Below are 17,424 nucleotides of genomic sequence, written 5' to 3' on the forward strand. Positions count from 1 at the left end.
GATAATTTATGTAAAGTTCATAAAGTTGTGAGTAAAATTGGACAATTTTAAAATGTCGGTAATAAAACAAAAATATTTGAATTACCTTGAACATCTTGTGTAATTAATATTTCCATGTAATTGTAGCATAAAACAATGTAAGTACATGTAATGTACAAAATAGGAAAATAGGAATAAAGACTTATGTGTAACTAAAGTTGTACTTTATTAGCAATAGCAGTAAATCAAAAATCAAAATTAAGTGTAATTTAAATACATTACTAATATATTAGTAGTAATATTTAAAGTAAAAGTATATTTTTAATATAATTCTATGACAGAATTAGTACACTCAAAATATATAAATTGTACATAAAAAAGTATACTTAAAGTATACTAAGTACAACTTGAAGTTGTTCCAAAAAAGTATGTTAAAGTACTTTTAAATTACTAAAATTTGTAATTTAATACTATTTAAATACTATTAAAATACACTAAGCACAAAAAAAGTTGTTCCAAAATAGTACAGTTTAAGTACATCAATGCTAAAGTATGTTCAAATTTAGTATACTAAAGTATACTTTTTTTTACTAGGGTATCCATCTCCATTAATTGTCACGATCCGTGTTTCTGTGTGTTTATTTTTGAGTTTTTTCCTGTGTAGTCCTGTTCCTGTGAGTCTCAGTCCTGTCCTCCCCGTTGATTGCTCCCCAGGTGTGTCGCATTCCCTTAATTACCCCGTGTGTATTTAAACCCACCTGTTGTCTGTGTTCCTCGTCGGATCCTTGTCATTGTCTACGTCTAACTGTGTCTTACGTCGTGTGGACGTCTTGTGTTCGCTCCAGTTGAACTGCTAAGTCCTGGCTTGCGTTAGCTCTCGTCTCCAAGTCCTGTTTATCAGTTGCTACCGGTATTTGGCTGTGTGCCTGTCTCTCTGCCGTGCTGCCTGTGTTGGACTGTTTTGAGCCTTCATTAAATAATCATCATCACCATAACCTGGGTCTCAGCGTCTCTCCTCACCACCAACCACCACACTTCATGACATTAATTAAACTAAGGTTTAATGGAGATGTTGCTTAAACAGATGTAACAGCTTCATAGTTAAAATATACAAACTATTAAATGATTATGACTCAGTCTGATGTATTTTGATGTCGAGCCCCAACACAGCAGAATATTTCACAATAGAAATGCATGAGAGCCAAAGAGTTTATTGAAAAATACCAGAGAAGAATAAGAAAAGGAGGGGAGGGAACTTAGTCACATTTCCTAAACATGCAGTAGTTGTTGCAAAATTAAAAATAATAAAGGAGCTTGTTATTAACCAGATCCCTGTGACCCCAAGCTGAGTGTCTGATTATTCCCTCTGCATCCCAACACTTAGCTGCCTTACAGTCCTTGACTGTTTATAAAATATCTCTGTAAAGGGAGAAACCACACAAAGTGTCTGCAAGATGTAAGATTTCTCATTTATTGACAGGAATTACAGCATATATATAGTGGCACAAAGTCCCCCCCTTTCCCAAATGTGTGATTGGTTTATAATCTATTAGCAAATCACAAACAGTTGTCTAATAAGAATCAACACAGCATCACATGAGTCTGTTGACTTTCTGACATCAGAGATTGGGTTGATGAAAACGGCTTTCTGCATAATTTCTGTAGCTGTGACGTGTGAAAGCAGGATGTGAAGCCAATAAACAAAATTGTTAATGCTCCAGTGGTCTTGGTATACAAAAGGAAATATGAGAACAACTGGTGTAATTTTAGTACAGAGTAGGCCCCTGGCCTAGACCTACAGGGGTCCAACATGGGTAGCAGAACATGCCGTGAGGCTGACTGATTTTAGTGACATAGTGAGTGTAAAATATTGAATAAAATGTTGTGCCACATGATTTGCTTTATTTTCGCTCTTATATTTAACTTTATGACACACAAAACTACAAATGAATCGTCCTTATTGTCTCCAGGTGCATTCTGGGTAAACGTCATCATCAGTCATCTAGCAACAAATGGCAAACTAGCTAAAGCATTTCTAGGGATTACGTTAACATGTTTTGAATTTGTGTTGTTTCATCATTAGTGACCAGTAGCCTGATGTTTCTGTTCTTCTCTTGGTTGGTTTGTTGTACTTCATGTCAGATGGATTTCAGAATGACAGAGCCGCTCTTTCTGGTGGTGAAACTTGTTAGCTCCGCTGTTGCAGGCATGTTGTAAAGTTAAATTATCATGAGCTTTATTATTTGGGCCCGGTCATTAGCCCCGCCCCCGGCCGACGCCGTCTTGTTCCGCTACTGCGTCACATGTTTGCCTGAGGAGCGGAGGCAGCAGTATGGCGTCTTGTCTGGAGCTTATAACAAGGTAAGTTCCATGTTAAAATGATCATGTTTTTGACTATTTTTTATGGAGGCATTATTTTTCCGTTTACACAAGAGTATCGATTCATATACATCAGGGGTGTCAAAGTCAAATGGATGGAGGGCCAAATAAAAAATTTAGCTACAAGCCGAGGGCCGGACTGATCGAATGTTCATTGAAATTTTTTTAAATGACGCATATAGTCTAGTGAACCTAATTGAACCTACTGAAAACCTAACAAATATATTCCAATATGATCAGATAAATAAAGCAATATTTTCTTATGGCTCTGTCAGTAATCTTTAATTTTCAACAGACACAACTGAAATATTTTTAAAATATAATTGGATTGAAATACAATAAAATAAAGTGCAAAAATCTATTAATCCACATATGTCAGAGTCAAGGCATTTAGATGTGTCGCCGGCAACACATCTAAATTTGCAGTACCGTAATTCCGCCACACGTAGCGCTAAGTGGAAAAATTCCAACGGTTTCTGAAAGGGGAGACGTTGCACTTTCCAGCAAGTATCGGGTTAATACGGTAACTTCGCAGCTGCAGCTGCAGAGAGTGTAATTAATCCGGGGGGCACTCGTTTAATAGACGGTATATTTCGGCAATAACTTGGTGGATATTGAAAGTTCCGGTTGTTATGGATACATGGGTAAGTACATCATCTCACAGAACATTTAAAGAACTACTTACAGTTCAAATAAGGAAGATATTTTTTTTCAGACGGGGTGCCGGCTTGCTGCGGTCTGCGGGCCGGTTCTAATAATAAATCAAGATCATCCCAGGGGCCGTAAAAAACCTTCTCGCGGGCCGGATGTGGCCCACGGGCCTTGACTCTGACATATGTGATATACATAGTTTGCTTAACGTACGCTTATTTGTTTGGATATCATGGTATATACGACTATTTATTATCTTAACCGAACATTGAAACTGTCTGAAAATCTGGAGGCCATTTGAGTTAACATTATTTAACTGCGGAGGTCGTTTTCTTTAAGTTTTTGGCTGTAGACTGCAAAATGGGGAAGTGGCTGTGCTGGACCGTTGGCTTGATCTAAGCCACAGGTGTCAAACTCCAGTCCTGGAGGGCCACTGTCCTGCAACATTTAGATGTACCTCTGCTGCACCACACCTGAATACAATAATTAGGTGATTAGCAGGACTCTGGAGAACTTATCTACGCAATGAGGAGGCAATTGAGCCATTTGACTCTGGTGTTTTGTACCTGTGGCAAATCTAAAAACTGCCTAAATGTTTTCTCTTTGTCAGCGTGTCATGTTGGTGACTGAAGCCTGTTATGATGACTCCAATACATTTCTTCAGACAGGTTGGCAAGACTTTTAATGCTGTCCAAATATTTTTCTATAAGCTGACTAATTTCTGTAGTAATTATTTCTGACTTTTTTATGCTTTATCTTGTAAACCAAGTGGGCAGAGTAATTTGAGTGAATATGATGGTGACACACACAGGTGAGTCTGATTAGTTTTGCTCACACTACTTTTTAAAATATTTATTTATTATTCTAATGTTTCTGCTATATTTCTTGTTTTTCCTTCCAGGCTGGAAGCCTTCCTCCTTCATGTTGGCGAAAACAAGAGCAGCACCAAAGACACTTCACCATCAGTGATCACAAGACCATCCATGGCCGCTTCCAATGAACTTTCAAAGCACACTTCACCTTCAGTGCAAAGTACCATGAATGAATGACCTTTGTTGATTATTGCTGTCAGTGCTGTTTGATGTTTTGAAATAAAAGTAGATTATATACTGCAAATGGTGCTGGTGTTTTTGTAGATTCAAGTGGCATCTAATGTGTTTTAAATGAATTTGGGGATTATTTATGGCCAGTAGTTTCTGGGAAAAAAAAGGTTTTAATTGCTCTAGAGGCTTTTATTTGATAGTAAATTGACAAAAAAAAGTGGGTAATAAGAGAAGGGGTAGATAGGAAAAGCAAACCCACGACGCCGCATTGAAAACTAGAGCCTCCATATGTGGGTTGTGCTTAACACCTTTCTGTTATATTGACACGTTCACAGTGTTAACTTTTGACAAAATACACAAGTGTTGAGTAAGTAAACACTGATGTGTGTTTAATTTCAACTACTGTGAGTGTTGATTCAACTATATCACAAATAACACTTTCAAAAGTGTAATTTGTACACCATCCAGAGTGGACCAATATAGACACTTTCAAAATGTTGAATTCAACTCTGTAGGAGTTGATGGAACACTTCCAAATTTGCTGTGTAATAACTATAAAACCCAGAGATCTGTTACCTGAGGGAGGAGCATCCTCTTATTATAATTTCTATATTTATATTGGCAGAACACATTTTTAACAAAATAAACTGCTAATAAAACATATTCATTATATTTTCTATCCATGCTACATTGAAGATGTTATTAGAACATTTCATTCCAGTCCCATCAACAGCGTAGGCGTACTGCTTCTCCAGATATTCTCTGTCAAACTTCTGTCCAGTAGAGTGGTCAGTCAGACAGGCATACAGGTGGATGGTGGCTTTGAACCTGGACTGCAGCAGAACCAAGGACAGGGCCAAGGTGACCACAGAGAACGGGACACTGTCTGATTCTTTTCCTGGGAGGATGAAGGGAATGACGATCCGGTTTCTCCCAACAGGACCGTGTAGTTTGGTGAGAGACTCAAAGTACTTCCAAACACCATCATCTGGTCGTAGAGGACTAACTGAGATGTTTGGGATCATCTGGTCTCCTGCCTGCCTCATTGAGTTCCAGCGGTTCGGTAGTTTCACAGGTCGATGTTTTTCATCAGGAACTGGACATCCATCCTTCTTGTAGCAGTAGAAAACTCTATGCTGAGGCTTCAGTCGTCCTGTGGCGACTGCGTATGCTAAACCACAGGAGACACAGTTCCAGGGAGCGTAGAGAACCACGTCCCTGATGGAGGCCAAAGGCAGCAGGCAGCTGGCTGGGATCATGAAGTCTCTGATACATCCATGAGCCATGAAGGTGATGTCCACAGTATCACTGTGGTTCTTCTTCTCCTCCTCATCTATGTGTTTTTTAAAGAAGTTGAACATCTCCACCAGTTTGGTGAAGGAGTTTTCTCTCAGCCACTTCAAAACGACTGGATTTGAACAATTTCTCTCTGCGAGTTTCATCAATCGTCTCTTTTCTTCGGAGCTCCTTGTTCTTTGTGAAAATTTTACATCTTTGTAGATGTTCTGCCTGTAGAAAGAAAATGATGAATATTTAGTAAGAATATGTGTCTGTTGCCTCCTTACTGTCACTATAAAGCAGCAAGATATATTCCTATCTTTGCCAGATCTCATTACAGTTGATCCCGGTTCAGTACTTGTGTATTTTCCAGGCCATGACTGAGTTAATCATTGTTTGAGACTTTGAATCCATGTAGATTAATCCCCAGCAGAGAGGGGCAAAAAGCTCTGTGATATACTTCAAACCTTTCATTTGAGCCAACAGGTTACATACACTAAAACACATGAAAAAATATGCTTTAGGAAATTATGAACAAAAATATCAGCAATGCTCTTTGCCACAGTTGATAGATTAACAAACTTACAGCCTCCAATCTTCACTCTACCAGCGGCTATCCCCAAACATAATAATGTAGAGAAAATGGCTAAATTCAGCTCCTCCTCCTGCTGTCTTGATTTCCTACTCATGATTTTCCTTAAGAATGTTCTGCCTGTCGTTGAATCTGATCTCATTCAGATAGTAAACTGATTCCTCTCATCGGGTTTTTTCCCTCAGTCATACAAAACAAGAGTTATCATAACAATTTGGACAAATCTATATTCTCCCACTAGCTCAGATTATGAGAAGTAATACCATTAGCTACCATAACTGTACAGATGGTCCACAGCTCACCATCCAATCACTGAACAGACAGAACAGATAAATGTCTGGATGAGCCACAACTTTCTCCAGATGAACAGAAACAAAACTAAAGTTATTTGGACCTAAAGATGAACGATCCAGAGTCAAAGCACAGCTTCAGTTATTACAACTGGAAACTAGAGATCAGGATGAACTCTGACCTCAACCCACCTGTCTAGAGACACCTTGTTTCATAATAACTGGAACAGTGATTAATTCTGGTCTTCATTCCAACATTTGATGATTTTGATGATGATATTTGACAACATAACTGGTTACTGTGTTGTTTTTAACAGAATTAAACTTCCTTGTAGCTCAAATGTTCTGCAAATAGATTTGACTTCTTCATTTTAATGCATTGACCAAAACAAACACATCAACCTAAATGATATTTCTCCTAAGAGCATTCTGCAGCAGAATTAGATGCCACTCAGTAATTTCTCATTAAATATTTCCCATCAGGAAACTCACAGCATCATACTCTGTCTTTCCAGCTGTAGAGAAGCCAGTTTGTGGCGTAGGTCACTTTTCGGGTCACTCATGGTTGGTGGATCAACTGGAACTAAAAACTAAACTGTTAACTTGCAGAAAAAAACAAAATCATTTTACAATAAGAAAATACTGAAGTTCTGTTTTTTTTTTGTTTTAACCTAAATTCCCTCATTCCTTTCAGCTGTAAGAATTTCTACTCAATAACAGAAACTATGACTGAACAGCTTTGTCTCTAGAATAAGAACCAGATTCTGTTCAGAATAAATTACTACAGTAATAGTGTGAATTTATTAGAGCAAAGCTTCAGCTTGTCCTACCTGTTGCAGGTGAAATTGATGCAGTCATCTAAACAGGTAAAAGACCAGCAGCCTTATTTAGAAACCTTGAATCATATTACGTCATGGGCAACACGCCTCAACGAGAAACAAACAAAAAGTGAAAGAGAAACTTCAAAAAATCCCCGGAGACTCCAGTCTGTGAATGTCAAGGTTTTACAGTTTATTGACCTCTATAAACACCAGAGTCCATCCAACACTGAGCAGAAAACCTGTTCATCCTGCAGCAGGATTTGCTCTGTGATGCTGGCATGGAGTCAAATCTGGTAGAAACTCAGCAAACAGAAATAATCATTAGGTTTGTTTTAGTGTATTTGTTTTATTTCTGTCTCTGTCCTCTTCACATCTCACCGAGTTATAATGGAGTTTTATTCGAAGTAATCACAATAACATCATCTTGCATATCAAAGACTGATATTAAAACACACCCCTGACCTGGTTTGACAGGAATCTGCCGGACTTTATAACAGAGGCTGATTCTTCCTGTAAATCGGCTGATTTACTGTAACTCAGCAGCTCTCCACATGTTTTACATGAAAACAGCAGAAACACGGCAGCTGCTTCACAGGCTCCTGGTAGCCTTTCCTTTAAATGTGCAAACCCTGAACTGATGCATGAATCAGTAAATATAAAGATTATGTTAAAGTCTGAACCAAGAAATACTTTAGACATGAGAGCCATAGAGGAGAAACACAGGAGAGAACATGTTCTGTAAGATTATAGATTTTTAATTTGTGATTCTTGCCTGTGACTTGTATTGTGACTAATTTCTTATGATGTTATTCATCTCAGTCTCAGATTCTCTTCAGTTTTTATTTCTCCCATTTTACTGTTTCTATAAAACTGATGTGTAAGAGCTTCAGAGTTTGACTCGGCCGCTCTCTCTTTATGATGTCCAGCTCTTTGGGAAGAGAAAAAAGATTTTTAATCATTCCAATTTCTCCATCAGCCATTGTGGGTGTAAAACACCAAACTAATTTATAAGTAAGTAATTTACAGAGCAACATGTATGGCTCTGATCATCCAAACACCATGTTCTGTATATGGACAGAACCTGTCTGACATCATCTTCCAGCAGGCGCTGAGGACAATCTGTCAGCTGATTGGTTAAAACTCTGACAGTATATTATGGACTGAACTAGTTCTGCTCTCCTGACTCTGAAGTCCCTGCAGATTAGACTGACCCTCGCAACACATAATGACTGGAATCTGATTGGATGAAACTTTGCTAATCCACACAGGCAGGTATGGGAAGCAGCACAGCCAAGAGATACATTACAAAAAAAATCAGTAGATTACTGACAGTAAGTTAAAACCATTTATTTGAACAAACATGGGAATGTAGGTTGTAGATATTTTATTGGTTCTGATTGTATTTAGTTGTGTGAAGAAAGTCTTGAAGGCCCTGAGAGCCCAAAACTGCTGGGAGACGAATTCAGTCTGGGATCCATGAGAAGAAATGACTGATGACTGATTTAGTTCTTTTGATTTAGTTCTTTTGATTTTAAACAACTTAAGTTTTGCTTTCTGGAGGAACCAGTCTGTGGGAAAAATTGTTATTATGGTCAATAAATTATCCTTTTGTTTACTTTGTTTTCAACAGTTTCTGTGCATCTTATACAAACCCACTAACCTCCTTAAATATTTCTTTGATCCATTTTTGTAAATGATCTGAATCTTAGTCAGAAGTGAGGAAAAGCTGGCTTGGCTTTTGGTTAACCTGATAAACTAAGTTATTCAACTCAGAGTTTATCCTGTAGCAGCTTCATTTATACTCTGACAGCAACATTTTCAACAGGAAACAAGAATCTGTGCTGCAGTAAATCTATGAGTTTACTGCGCAAAGAAAAACACCAGATTAAATATTTTCTCTGAAATTGAATCTGTTCAGTAATCAGTCTAAATAATCTGAATTCGCATCACTGGTTTTCAAGAGAACTTTCAAGTCAAGTTTACACTTTTTACAAACAAAGAATATTTAGTTTATAACATCATGTCTGCTGTTATATAACTGATTTAAATCAAATAAATACAAATTATGAATCAATAACTTATCTTGTACACAAACAAAAACTGTAAAAAAAAAAAACAGGTAAATGTACCGTAGAAATTTGAAGGAATTTTTCCGTTTTTAGTTTTACAGGTATTTCTACTGTATTTTTAATTTTACGCATTGCATCATGGGAACAAGAACATTCGCGAAGCGCGAAAACTGGTCAGACGACATTTCAAGCTCCCTAGCCGGACCCTGCAACATATATCTTTTGGACTTCGGTTGGATTAAGAGTTGGAGTTGCCTTTCTGCCACCTCCCTGGTAAAGTAAAATAAATAAGAACACTTTCTTTTCTATGAATAATATTTTGAAATATTTGTAGTTTACTTTGTGAGAGTCCTGGTGTGCCAGGAGTCTCACAATAATTTATACCTTTTATTTTTTTTATTTTATTTTTTTTACAATGCTGCGTTTGCTTGTGTATTATAAAAGTAAAACACGGTGACTGCTGTACTACTATTATTTAATTTATTTATTTTACCGAACTCAAAGTACCGGCCATTTTTTCAAGTCAAACTGAACTGGGCGCGTGAAAGCTAACCGTTCATGGCGTCATGCTACTTGTGTCTCAATCCTGCTTTTTAAAAAATGTCAAGCTGCAGTTGTTTTATTTGCTAAACATGATTTGATGTCCCGGTTGTTAACATAAAAGCAGGTGGCCATTTAACTTCGGTAAATATACTTTCGATGTCAAGTTTGGGGTTTTAGAATATGGGAAATGTCGCCTGGAGTAGGGGGTAGTTAGAGGTGGTGGTGGGGAGTGGGTGAGGGGAGTGCGGTCGAACGACGAACGAACGTAAACTGGGAGCCGGTGGGAACGGGAGCAGCCGTTAGACCAGGGGACGGACGAACGAACGTAATGGGGGCGGAGGGAAACCGTTCGAGGGGACGACCTTAAGACTGGGGTGGGGACGGCTAGTGTTTCAGTTAGCGTTAAATTTGTTGCATGTTCGGTGCTCTAATCAGGCATGTTGAGATTAGGTTAGGTTGATTAACTGTTACAGTGGGTCAGAAGCTTCTTGCCTCATATAAATTGTAAGTCAGTGGATCGTACAAAAAGATAGGTAATTTTCCTGTTTCTGAAATAGGAATAAACATCACTGAGAGTAAATAAGTGACTTTTGCAAAAAAAAAAAAAAAATGCCTGCTTGCAAACTCATTATTGGTTATTGTAGCTTAGCTTAAAACCTATATAACTAGTACTGTTCTAAATTTGTTGTTAGAACAAATTATTTCATTTAATTGTTAAAAAAAACAAATGATTGATTTAATCATTGGAAGACTTGCATGTTTTGGTGTTTATATTTTTTTCTCCTTGTATAGTTATTTTGTTTTCTCTCCAACAGCTGTGTCCAGACACTCCTGAACTTTTCCTGGCAAGTAACTAGGCATCTTTATAATAGCTATGTACATTTGTTTTTGTTTTACTCAACCTGTTAAACCTTTAGTTTAAATTAAGAAATGTGTGGTCTTTTCTACAATAACATAGACATAATGTTTTGTTGTATCTTTCTAATAATGTCTAACGCAGCACTCTGTAACTTATGATACAGTTTTTTACATATTTGTTGAAGCTGTCACTGTGTCCTGATATTGCATGAGAGATTGTTTTATGAAATTTTAAATCAGGGTCGAAGGAGATCGGCGGCAATAACGAAACCAAACGCTGTTTCTGCTAGAATTAAATGTGCTCGATTTATTTCCCCACAGATTACAGCAAAATAACATGCATCAAACACTGTTACTGCTAGAACAAATATGCTCGATTTATTCCCCACAGAATACAGTACAAAACACTCTATGACTAAACACGTGATGCTCGATTCATTCAAGTTATCAGTGCTTACCTCTGAAACGTGACCGGAGAGCCTTCGGCCTAGAGACAAAGCATCAACGTAGCTGGGCGTTCGAACGCGACCCACAGCAGAGTCTGACTCAAAACGCGGGCTTTTTTGTATTTTATCTCTTAAACAAAAGAATGTCCACGTGCAAGAGAGGGAATGGCCACTTCCATCCTTGCAGGCGAGCCATCCAATCAGAGGTAGCCGCTCTCTGACCATGAGCCAATCATGGGCTGAGAGCGTCAACCAGCGGACCAATCAGAGCCCAACCCAAGTCAACCAGAGCTAAGCACGCCCTGTTCACGTGATCCGCATGAGCTTACAGCATGATCAATTTTCTCTTAAATAGCATTTTGACACAGGCACATTCAACCACTTCTCTTCTCCTGAATATAATATTGATAAAGTTGCATCGTTGCCTTGGGCAATGATTTCTGCGGCTTTTGGCGGACCATTTTCCTGTCTCACCCAAACCTTTGCCCCAGGTTTATCTGTGGAGCCAAAGCCCCCTTTTCTCCTTATTGTTATCTCAGTGGGTGGAGAGATTTCCTGAACTTCTGACATATCACATGGTTTCAGTAGCAACTGTGCAATCTTGTCTCCTTTTTGTAATACCAGGGGACTTTCGCCTTGGTGGCGACACACCACACCCAATTCTCCCTGATAATCACTGTCAATAACCCCAGCCTGAATGGTCAATCCTTTTAAGGACAATCCTGACCGCGGTAGAATATGGCCATACATTCCTTTAGGGCACTGTAACCCGAGCCCTGTTTTTACAACTTGAACCTGATTAGGTATTAGGGTCACGGGTTCCAATGTTCTCAAGTCCAACCCTGCGGAGCCTGGGGTAGCTCTGATAGGAAGTTCTGCCCTTTCATCAATCTTCCACATTTTGATAGGTTCTTTATCTGGAGTGTTATGGACAGTGATCATTCGGTTTAGTGGTGTTACCCCTGGTGCGATTGGCCTGTTATTCAATTGGGCCACCGCTTGCGCTAGATTTGGTTTCCAATTGGTCAAGTCATGTTTATCACTCATCTTCCGGAGTGACTCTTTCAACAATCCATTCATCCATTCAATCAACCCAGCAGCCTGTGGATAGTGTTGAGAACGAGAATCTCAATCGATGAATCATAATTTGTATTGACACACGGAGCGTAAAATCAAGAAAAGCATTCAGACTTTACTTATTTTATTAACTTTCAGCGCTGAAAGGAGACGCTTTTCCATTCCACCCGAGAAGAGTTTCTAAAAAAGTCTGTGCAGCGTCTGAGGAGAAAGACGCCATATAATCAGAGCAGCTGATTATATGGACGGAAGACACTCCCTGAAATCACACCATATCTCTGTGGCCTGATAAGTTTCCATTTCTCGTGAGAAATGGACCTTGGTGTCTAACAGAATCAAAAATGTATCTCTTTACTATGGGCCCTTTGTCTAACAGCATGTGACTCTTTCTCGACCTTGGTAAAGCATCTCAACAATAGTAAGGGATATGATATATCCATTCAACATGCTTTTCTGCTGCCCAATCCTTAACCACCTTCACTGTGAAGTGAGTCCCATTATCAGTTTGAACCTGAACCGGAACACCATAAAAAGCTTCAATCTGCTTTAAACACTTCACTGTTGACTTTTGGTTTGCAAACTTACAGGGGCGTGTAACCAGCACCCCAGAGTATGTGTCCACCGCTGTGCACACATATCTGCAACCCTGCGACCATGACAATGGTCCAGTAAAATCCATCTGCCAGATCTGTGCAGGTCCCCTCCCCCTGTGAATATGTCCCTGCAGATGTTGTGGTGTTCCCCTCCTTTGGTGTTGACATGCTTCACATTGTTGAATAGCTGTTTTGATGTCATCTATTTTTAGTTCTATTCCTCTATCTCTGGCCCACTGCTGGGTTCCTTGGATTCCCCAATGTCCTGATTTTTGATGCACCCACCTGGCTAACCCTACACTAGATTCCCGTGCTACCTGCATGGCCCTAAAAACCCCATCGATATACCGGTTGTGTAGTGCCTCAGCTTCGGTACTTTTAGTGTGCGCATCTACATGAGTGATTGTTACTGGTATGGACTGAATTTTCTCCCATATTTCCGTCCATAGCTCTTTTCCCCAGACTTCTTTGTTTTGAATTTTCCAACCATTGTTTTTCCATGTTGGCACCCATGTGGTTAAACCGTTAACCACAGACCATGAGTCAGAAAAAATGTGCACTCCCTGCACTCCTGCCTGCATTATGACCATATGTACAGCTTTAAGTTCTGCCCATTGGCTACTTTTTCCCTCCCCCATTTCCTCCAGAGTTTGACCTAAACAAGGATTAAAAGCTCCAGCCTTCCACCGTCTCTTCCCTACCTGCCACTGAGCAGATCCATCGGTGAACCATGCCCTTTGCTGTTCTTCAGATGTCAACTCATCGTACTGCTTCCCAGACACAACTGGGGATTCCGCCAACTGAGACACTTCAAATGGATGCTCACCCTCCTCTGGGACATCAGCAATCTGTTCATGCAACGCAGAAACACCTTTTTCCCCTGGCTTAGCTCTTTCAGATACGTACCACTTCCATTTGATGATGTTTGCTTCTTGGGCCGTCCCTATTCTGAGTGGTTGGTTCACTCATGACCCATAACAGAATAGGGATGTGGGTTCTCAATAATACATCATGCCCCACCGTCTGTGCTTCTGTCTCCAGCAGCGCCCAGTAACATGCCAACAACTGTTTTTCGAAGGGTGTATACCTCACGCCTGCTGGTGGGAGTTTCCTTGACCAAAACCCCAGCGGCTTCCTCACTCGCCCCTGTTTTTGCCAGAGGCTCCAGTTGGCATAGTCATTTACTGCCGAAACCTGTAACTCAACCGGCCCCGACATCATTTTCCCCAGTGACACAGCTTGTTGTATGGCTTCTTTTGCCAACTCAAACACCCTCTGCTGAGACTCTCCCCAGGTAAACTCCTCCTTTTTCCTGGTCACCTGATACATTGGTTGCAATATTTGGCCTAGATGTGGGATGTGATTTCTCCAGTAGCCAAATAAACAGATAAACTTTTGCACATCCTTTTTGGTATGAGGGACAGCGAACGCAATGATCTTATCTCTGGCTTTCTGAACTATCTCTCTCTCTCCCTTGTTCCACATGATCCCCAAAAACTTCAGTTTGCGATGGTCCCTGAACCTTAGCAGGATTTATTTCCCATCCATGGGCCTTCATATGTTCAATGAGGCGAGGCAGTACCGCGGAGACGACCTCCTGCGTCTCTCCCTGTACCATTATGTCATCAATATAGTGTGATATCAGAACACCAGGCGGTAACTTAAAACCATCCAGATGTTCGGCCACCACCCTGTGACAAATGGTGGGGTTATGTAAATAGCCCTGTGGGAGTCGGGTAAAGGTAAACTGTCGCCCTTCCCATGTGAACGCAAACTGCTCCATTTTGTCCTCAGGAATAGGGATGGTAAAGAATGCATTGGCTAGGTCAATTACCCCATATCATGTCCCTTTGTGGTGTTGCACCCTTTCAATGATGGAGATGATATCAGGTACTGCAGAAGTCAATGGAGGCGTGTGTTTATTCAGCTGGCGATAATCTACGGTCATTCGCCACGTGCCATCTGATTTCCTCACCGGCCAAATTGGATTGTTCCAAGAAGTAGTGCATTTTTTTAACACCCCAGCCGCTACATAATCTTTGATGGTTGCAGAAATCTCTTCCTGACCCCCAGGAATCTGGTACTGTTTCATACTTACCATCTGTGTAGCAAGTGGGATGGGAAATGGAGGCATCTTCACTTTGCCCACCAACACTGATTTCATCTGTAGGGGTCTCGGTACCCCAAACTCAAATTTTCCCTGCTGCAGGTGCAATGTCATACCTGCCAGAACATCCATTCCAATAATCCATTCTTTAACTGGAGTTACTAGAGCAGTATATTCCGCAATGGGTAATTGTCCAATTTTCAATGGTAATTTCACTGCTTTTCCAAATATCACATTTCCCCCAAGTCCTGACAGGGGAACCAAAGGTCCTTTAAATTTATTAGGGTTCCCATTGATTAGTGTAGCCTCTGCCCCGGTGTCAACTAGCGCTAACACTTTCTGTACATTGGTATGTTTCCCATAAATTTCCAACTCAACATGTGGTCTTATGTCATCACTTGACCAATTTGCACCGGGGCTCAACCTTTATCCTAGTAATATTCTTCTAGGTGTGCAAGGTCAGGATACAGGGCTGAATGTCTCCTATCCTTATTCCTACCTTTTTTGCCCTTCTTTTTCTTTTTAACAGTCCGCAGGTGTTTTTCCCCTTCTTCTGATGATCCTGATTCTGAATCCGAAATTTTAGCAATGATCTTTTTCTTAAGGGGCCCACCCGACTGTATTTGTCCTACCGACTCAGATCCACGTGCTTCGCTCATGGACTCCTGGACGACGTCGCGGAGACTTTGTGCCAAAGTATGCAGTCCTGGAAATTCAGAATATCTTGTGCAACTTACCTTCAATCCTTTTTTATGGCATTTCTTCTTTAATTCCTCTGTGGGAAGTCCATCTATTTCAGAGGGAGAGACCCCTGTCTGAATCAGTGCTCTCCAGTACGCAGATCTGGACGGTCCCTGTCCTGGTCTTAGCCCATCCCTGTGCGGGCTACGGGATCCTTGCTGATGGTCATCCCTTCTTCGTGGCTCCTCCCAATTCCCCAGGGCTCCTAACTCCCCTATACGATTCTTAATGTCAGACATGGAGGCACCTGGATCGCCTAGCATCACGGTTAGCATTGCTGCTCGGTAATGGGGGGGTGCAGTACGAATCAGCTGATCCCGCACGGCTTTTGGAACTGCTAAGCTTTGATATTGATCAGCCATGCCCACTACCAACGCATCTCTCACACACAATCGAGTCAAACGCTGTGTACATTCTCTTAACGTTATCCAAGTTCCAGTTATTTCTGGCCAGTCAGTAAATGCAGAGTATTGGTTTTCTATGGCAGCTGCCCATACCACAAACAATGATGCTGCATCTGGCACTTCTCTTACCTCTTGCCGATAATTGGAATTTATTGCTCCCTCGGTAGACAATCCTGCAAAAGGCATCCCATCAACTGCATCTATTTCCGCTTGTGAGGCCCCTTCATCCAGCATCCGTGCTAACCACAAATCTGTCGGTTCCCCATTCTGCTGCCGCAGTCTGCGCGTTAAATCTGACACTTCTTGTGTGTAATTTTCTACAGTGGTACGGTAGATGGGATCAGGCTGAGGAGCCGCTACCATATCATACACTGCATTTCCCTGACCGTCCACTACAAGTTGCCCCGCATTCTCCCTGCGCTGTTGCCGCACATCCGGTAGGTGTCGTTCCTGCCTCCTGCGACGAACAGGTTTCAAGTCCAGCAGAGGGTGAAGGGGGGTGTTCGGTGTTCCCCCACAAGCATCTTCCCCCTCCTCCCAAATATAATCTGTCTCATTTCCCGAAATATTTCCATCCCATTTCTCTGGGTCCCATTCTGCAGTTAAACCAGCAACAAACGCACGAACATTTTTTGGCGAAGGCTGCCGGGGCTTTCTTCTAAGTTTCTGTTGCTTCTTCAGTGCAGCTACCTGAACCACAGTTCTCTCAGCTAACTCCGTCATTTGCTGTAACTGGTTATTCAACAGCTGCACATGTTGCTTATGTGACAATTCTGCGGCTAATGCATCTGCTAAGGCCTGTCTATCTTTCAGCTGCTGTGCCTGCGCTTCTTTATTAATCTCATGCTGCTTTTTCCAAGCGGCTGCGCAAGCCCACATACGCCTTTGCAATCCGGCAACAGGGCTTTTGGCCTCCACCTCAATGCTTTGCAAAACAGCTAACAATTCCGGCGGCTCAGCTTCCCGCAGCACATCTCCCCACGGCTCGGGTCGCCCTCCCCCCTCGCGCAATCCTGAATGCCATCCTGAAGCAGGGGTGGCTGCTTCAGGATGGTCGCCATTCCCCACCAGACAGTCATGCTGCCGGATGGCTTCGAGAGGTAAGTAAGATAGGTAGGTGACTGCCATTCCCCGGCAGCAAGTCATGCTGCAGGATGGCGGCCATTCCCCAGCAGGACCAGCTGCTGGGGAATGGCTGACATTCCCTGGAAGCTGGTCATGCTGAGGAATGGCGGACATTCCCCAGCAGCCGGTCATGCTGCAGGATGGCAGCCATTCCCCAGCAGCCGGTCATGTTGAGGAATGGCCGCCATCATGAAGCAGGACCCGCCGCTGCAGGATGGCGGCCATTGCCCGGCAGCCAGTCATGCTGAGGAATGGCCGCCATCATGAAGCATGACTGGCTGCTGCAGGATGGTAGCCATCCTGCAGCAGCAAGTGATGTTTTGAAATGGCTGTCATATTCAATAACAGAATGAAGAACAACAAAGTCCAATAAAACATTATGAACTTTATTAAACACACACACACACTGAAAATATATAAACTATGTA

General features: G+C 41.3%; 1 protein-coding gene across 1 annotated transcript; it reads right to left on the reverse strand.

Annotated features, from left to right (window-relative positions):
• Positions 1-10,957: 10,957 nt before the first annotated feature.
• LOC106934520 (uncharacterized) lies at positions 10,958-15,917 on the reverse strand. The gene is made up of 3 exons (XM_015014486.1): positions 15,166-15,917; positions 11,424-12,031; positions 10,958-10,990 (listed from the first exon to the last, which is right to left on the reverse strand). The coding sequence occupies exons 1-3, from the start codon at positions 15,827-15,829 to the stop codon at positions 10,958-10,960; spliced, it is 1,305 nt and encodes a 434-aa protein (XP_014869972.1). The 5' UTR covers positions 15,830-15,917.
• Between the last annotated feature and the right edge of the window lie 1,507 nt (positions 15,918-17,424).

This window comes from Poecilia latipinna, unplaced genomic scaffold (genome assembly GCF_001443285.1).
Source record: "Poecilia latipinna isolate Pla-1442-1.1 unplaced genomic scaffold, P_latipinna-1.0 Scaffold1820, whole genome shotgun sequence".
Classification (NCBI taxonomy): Eukaryota; Metazoa; Chordata; class Actinopteri; order Cyprinodontiformes; family Poeciliidae; genus Poecilia; species Poecilia latipinna.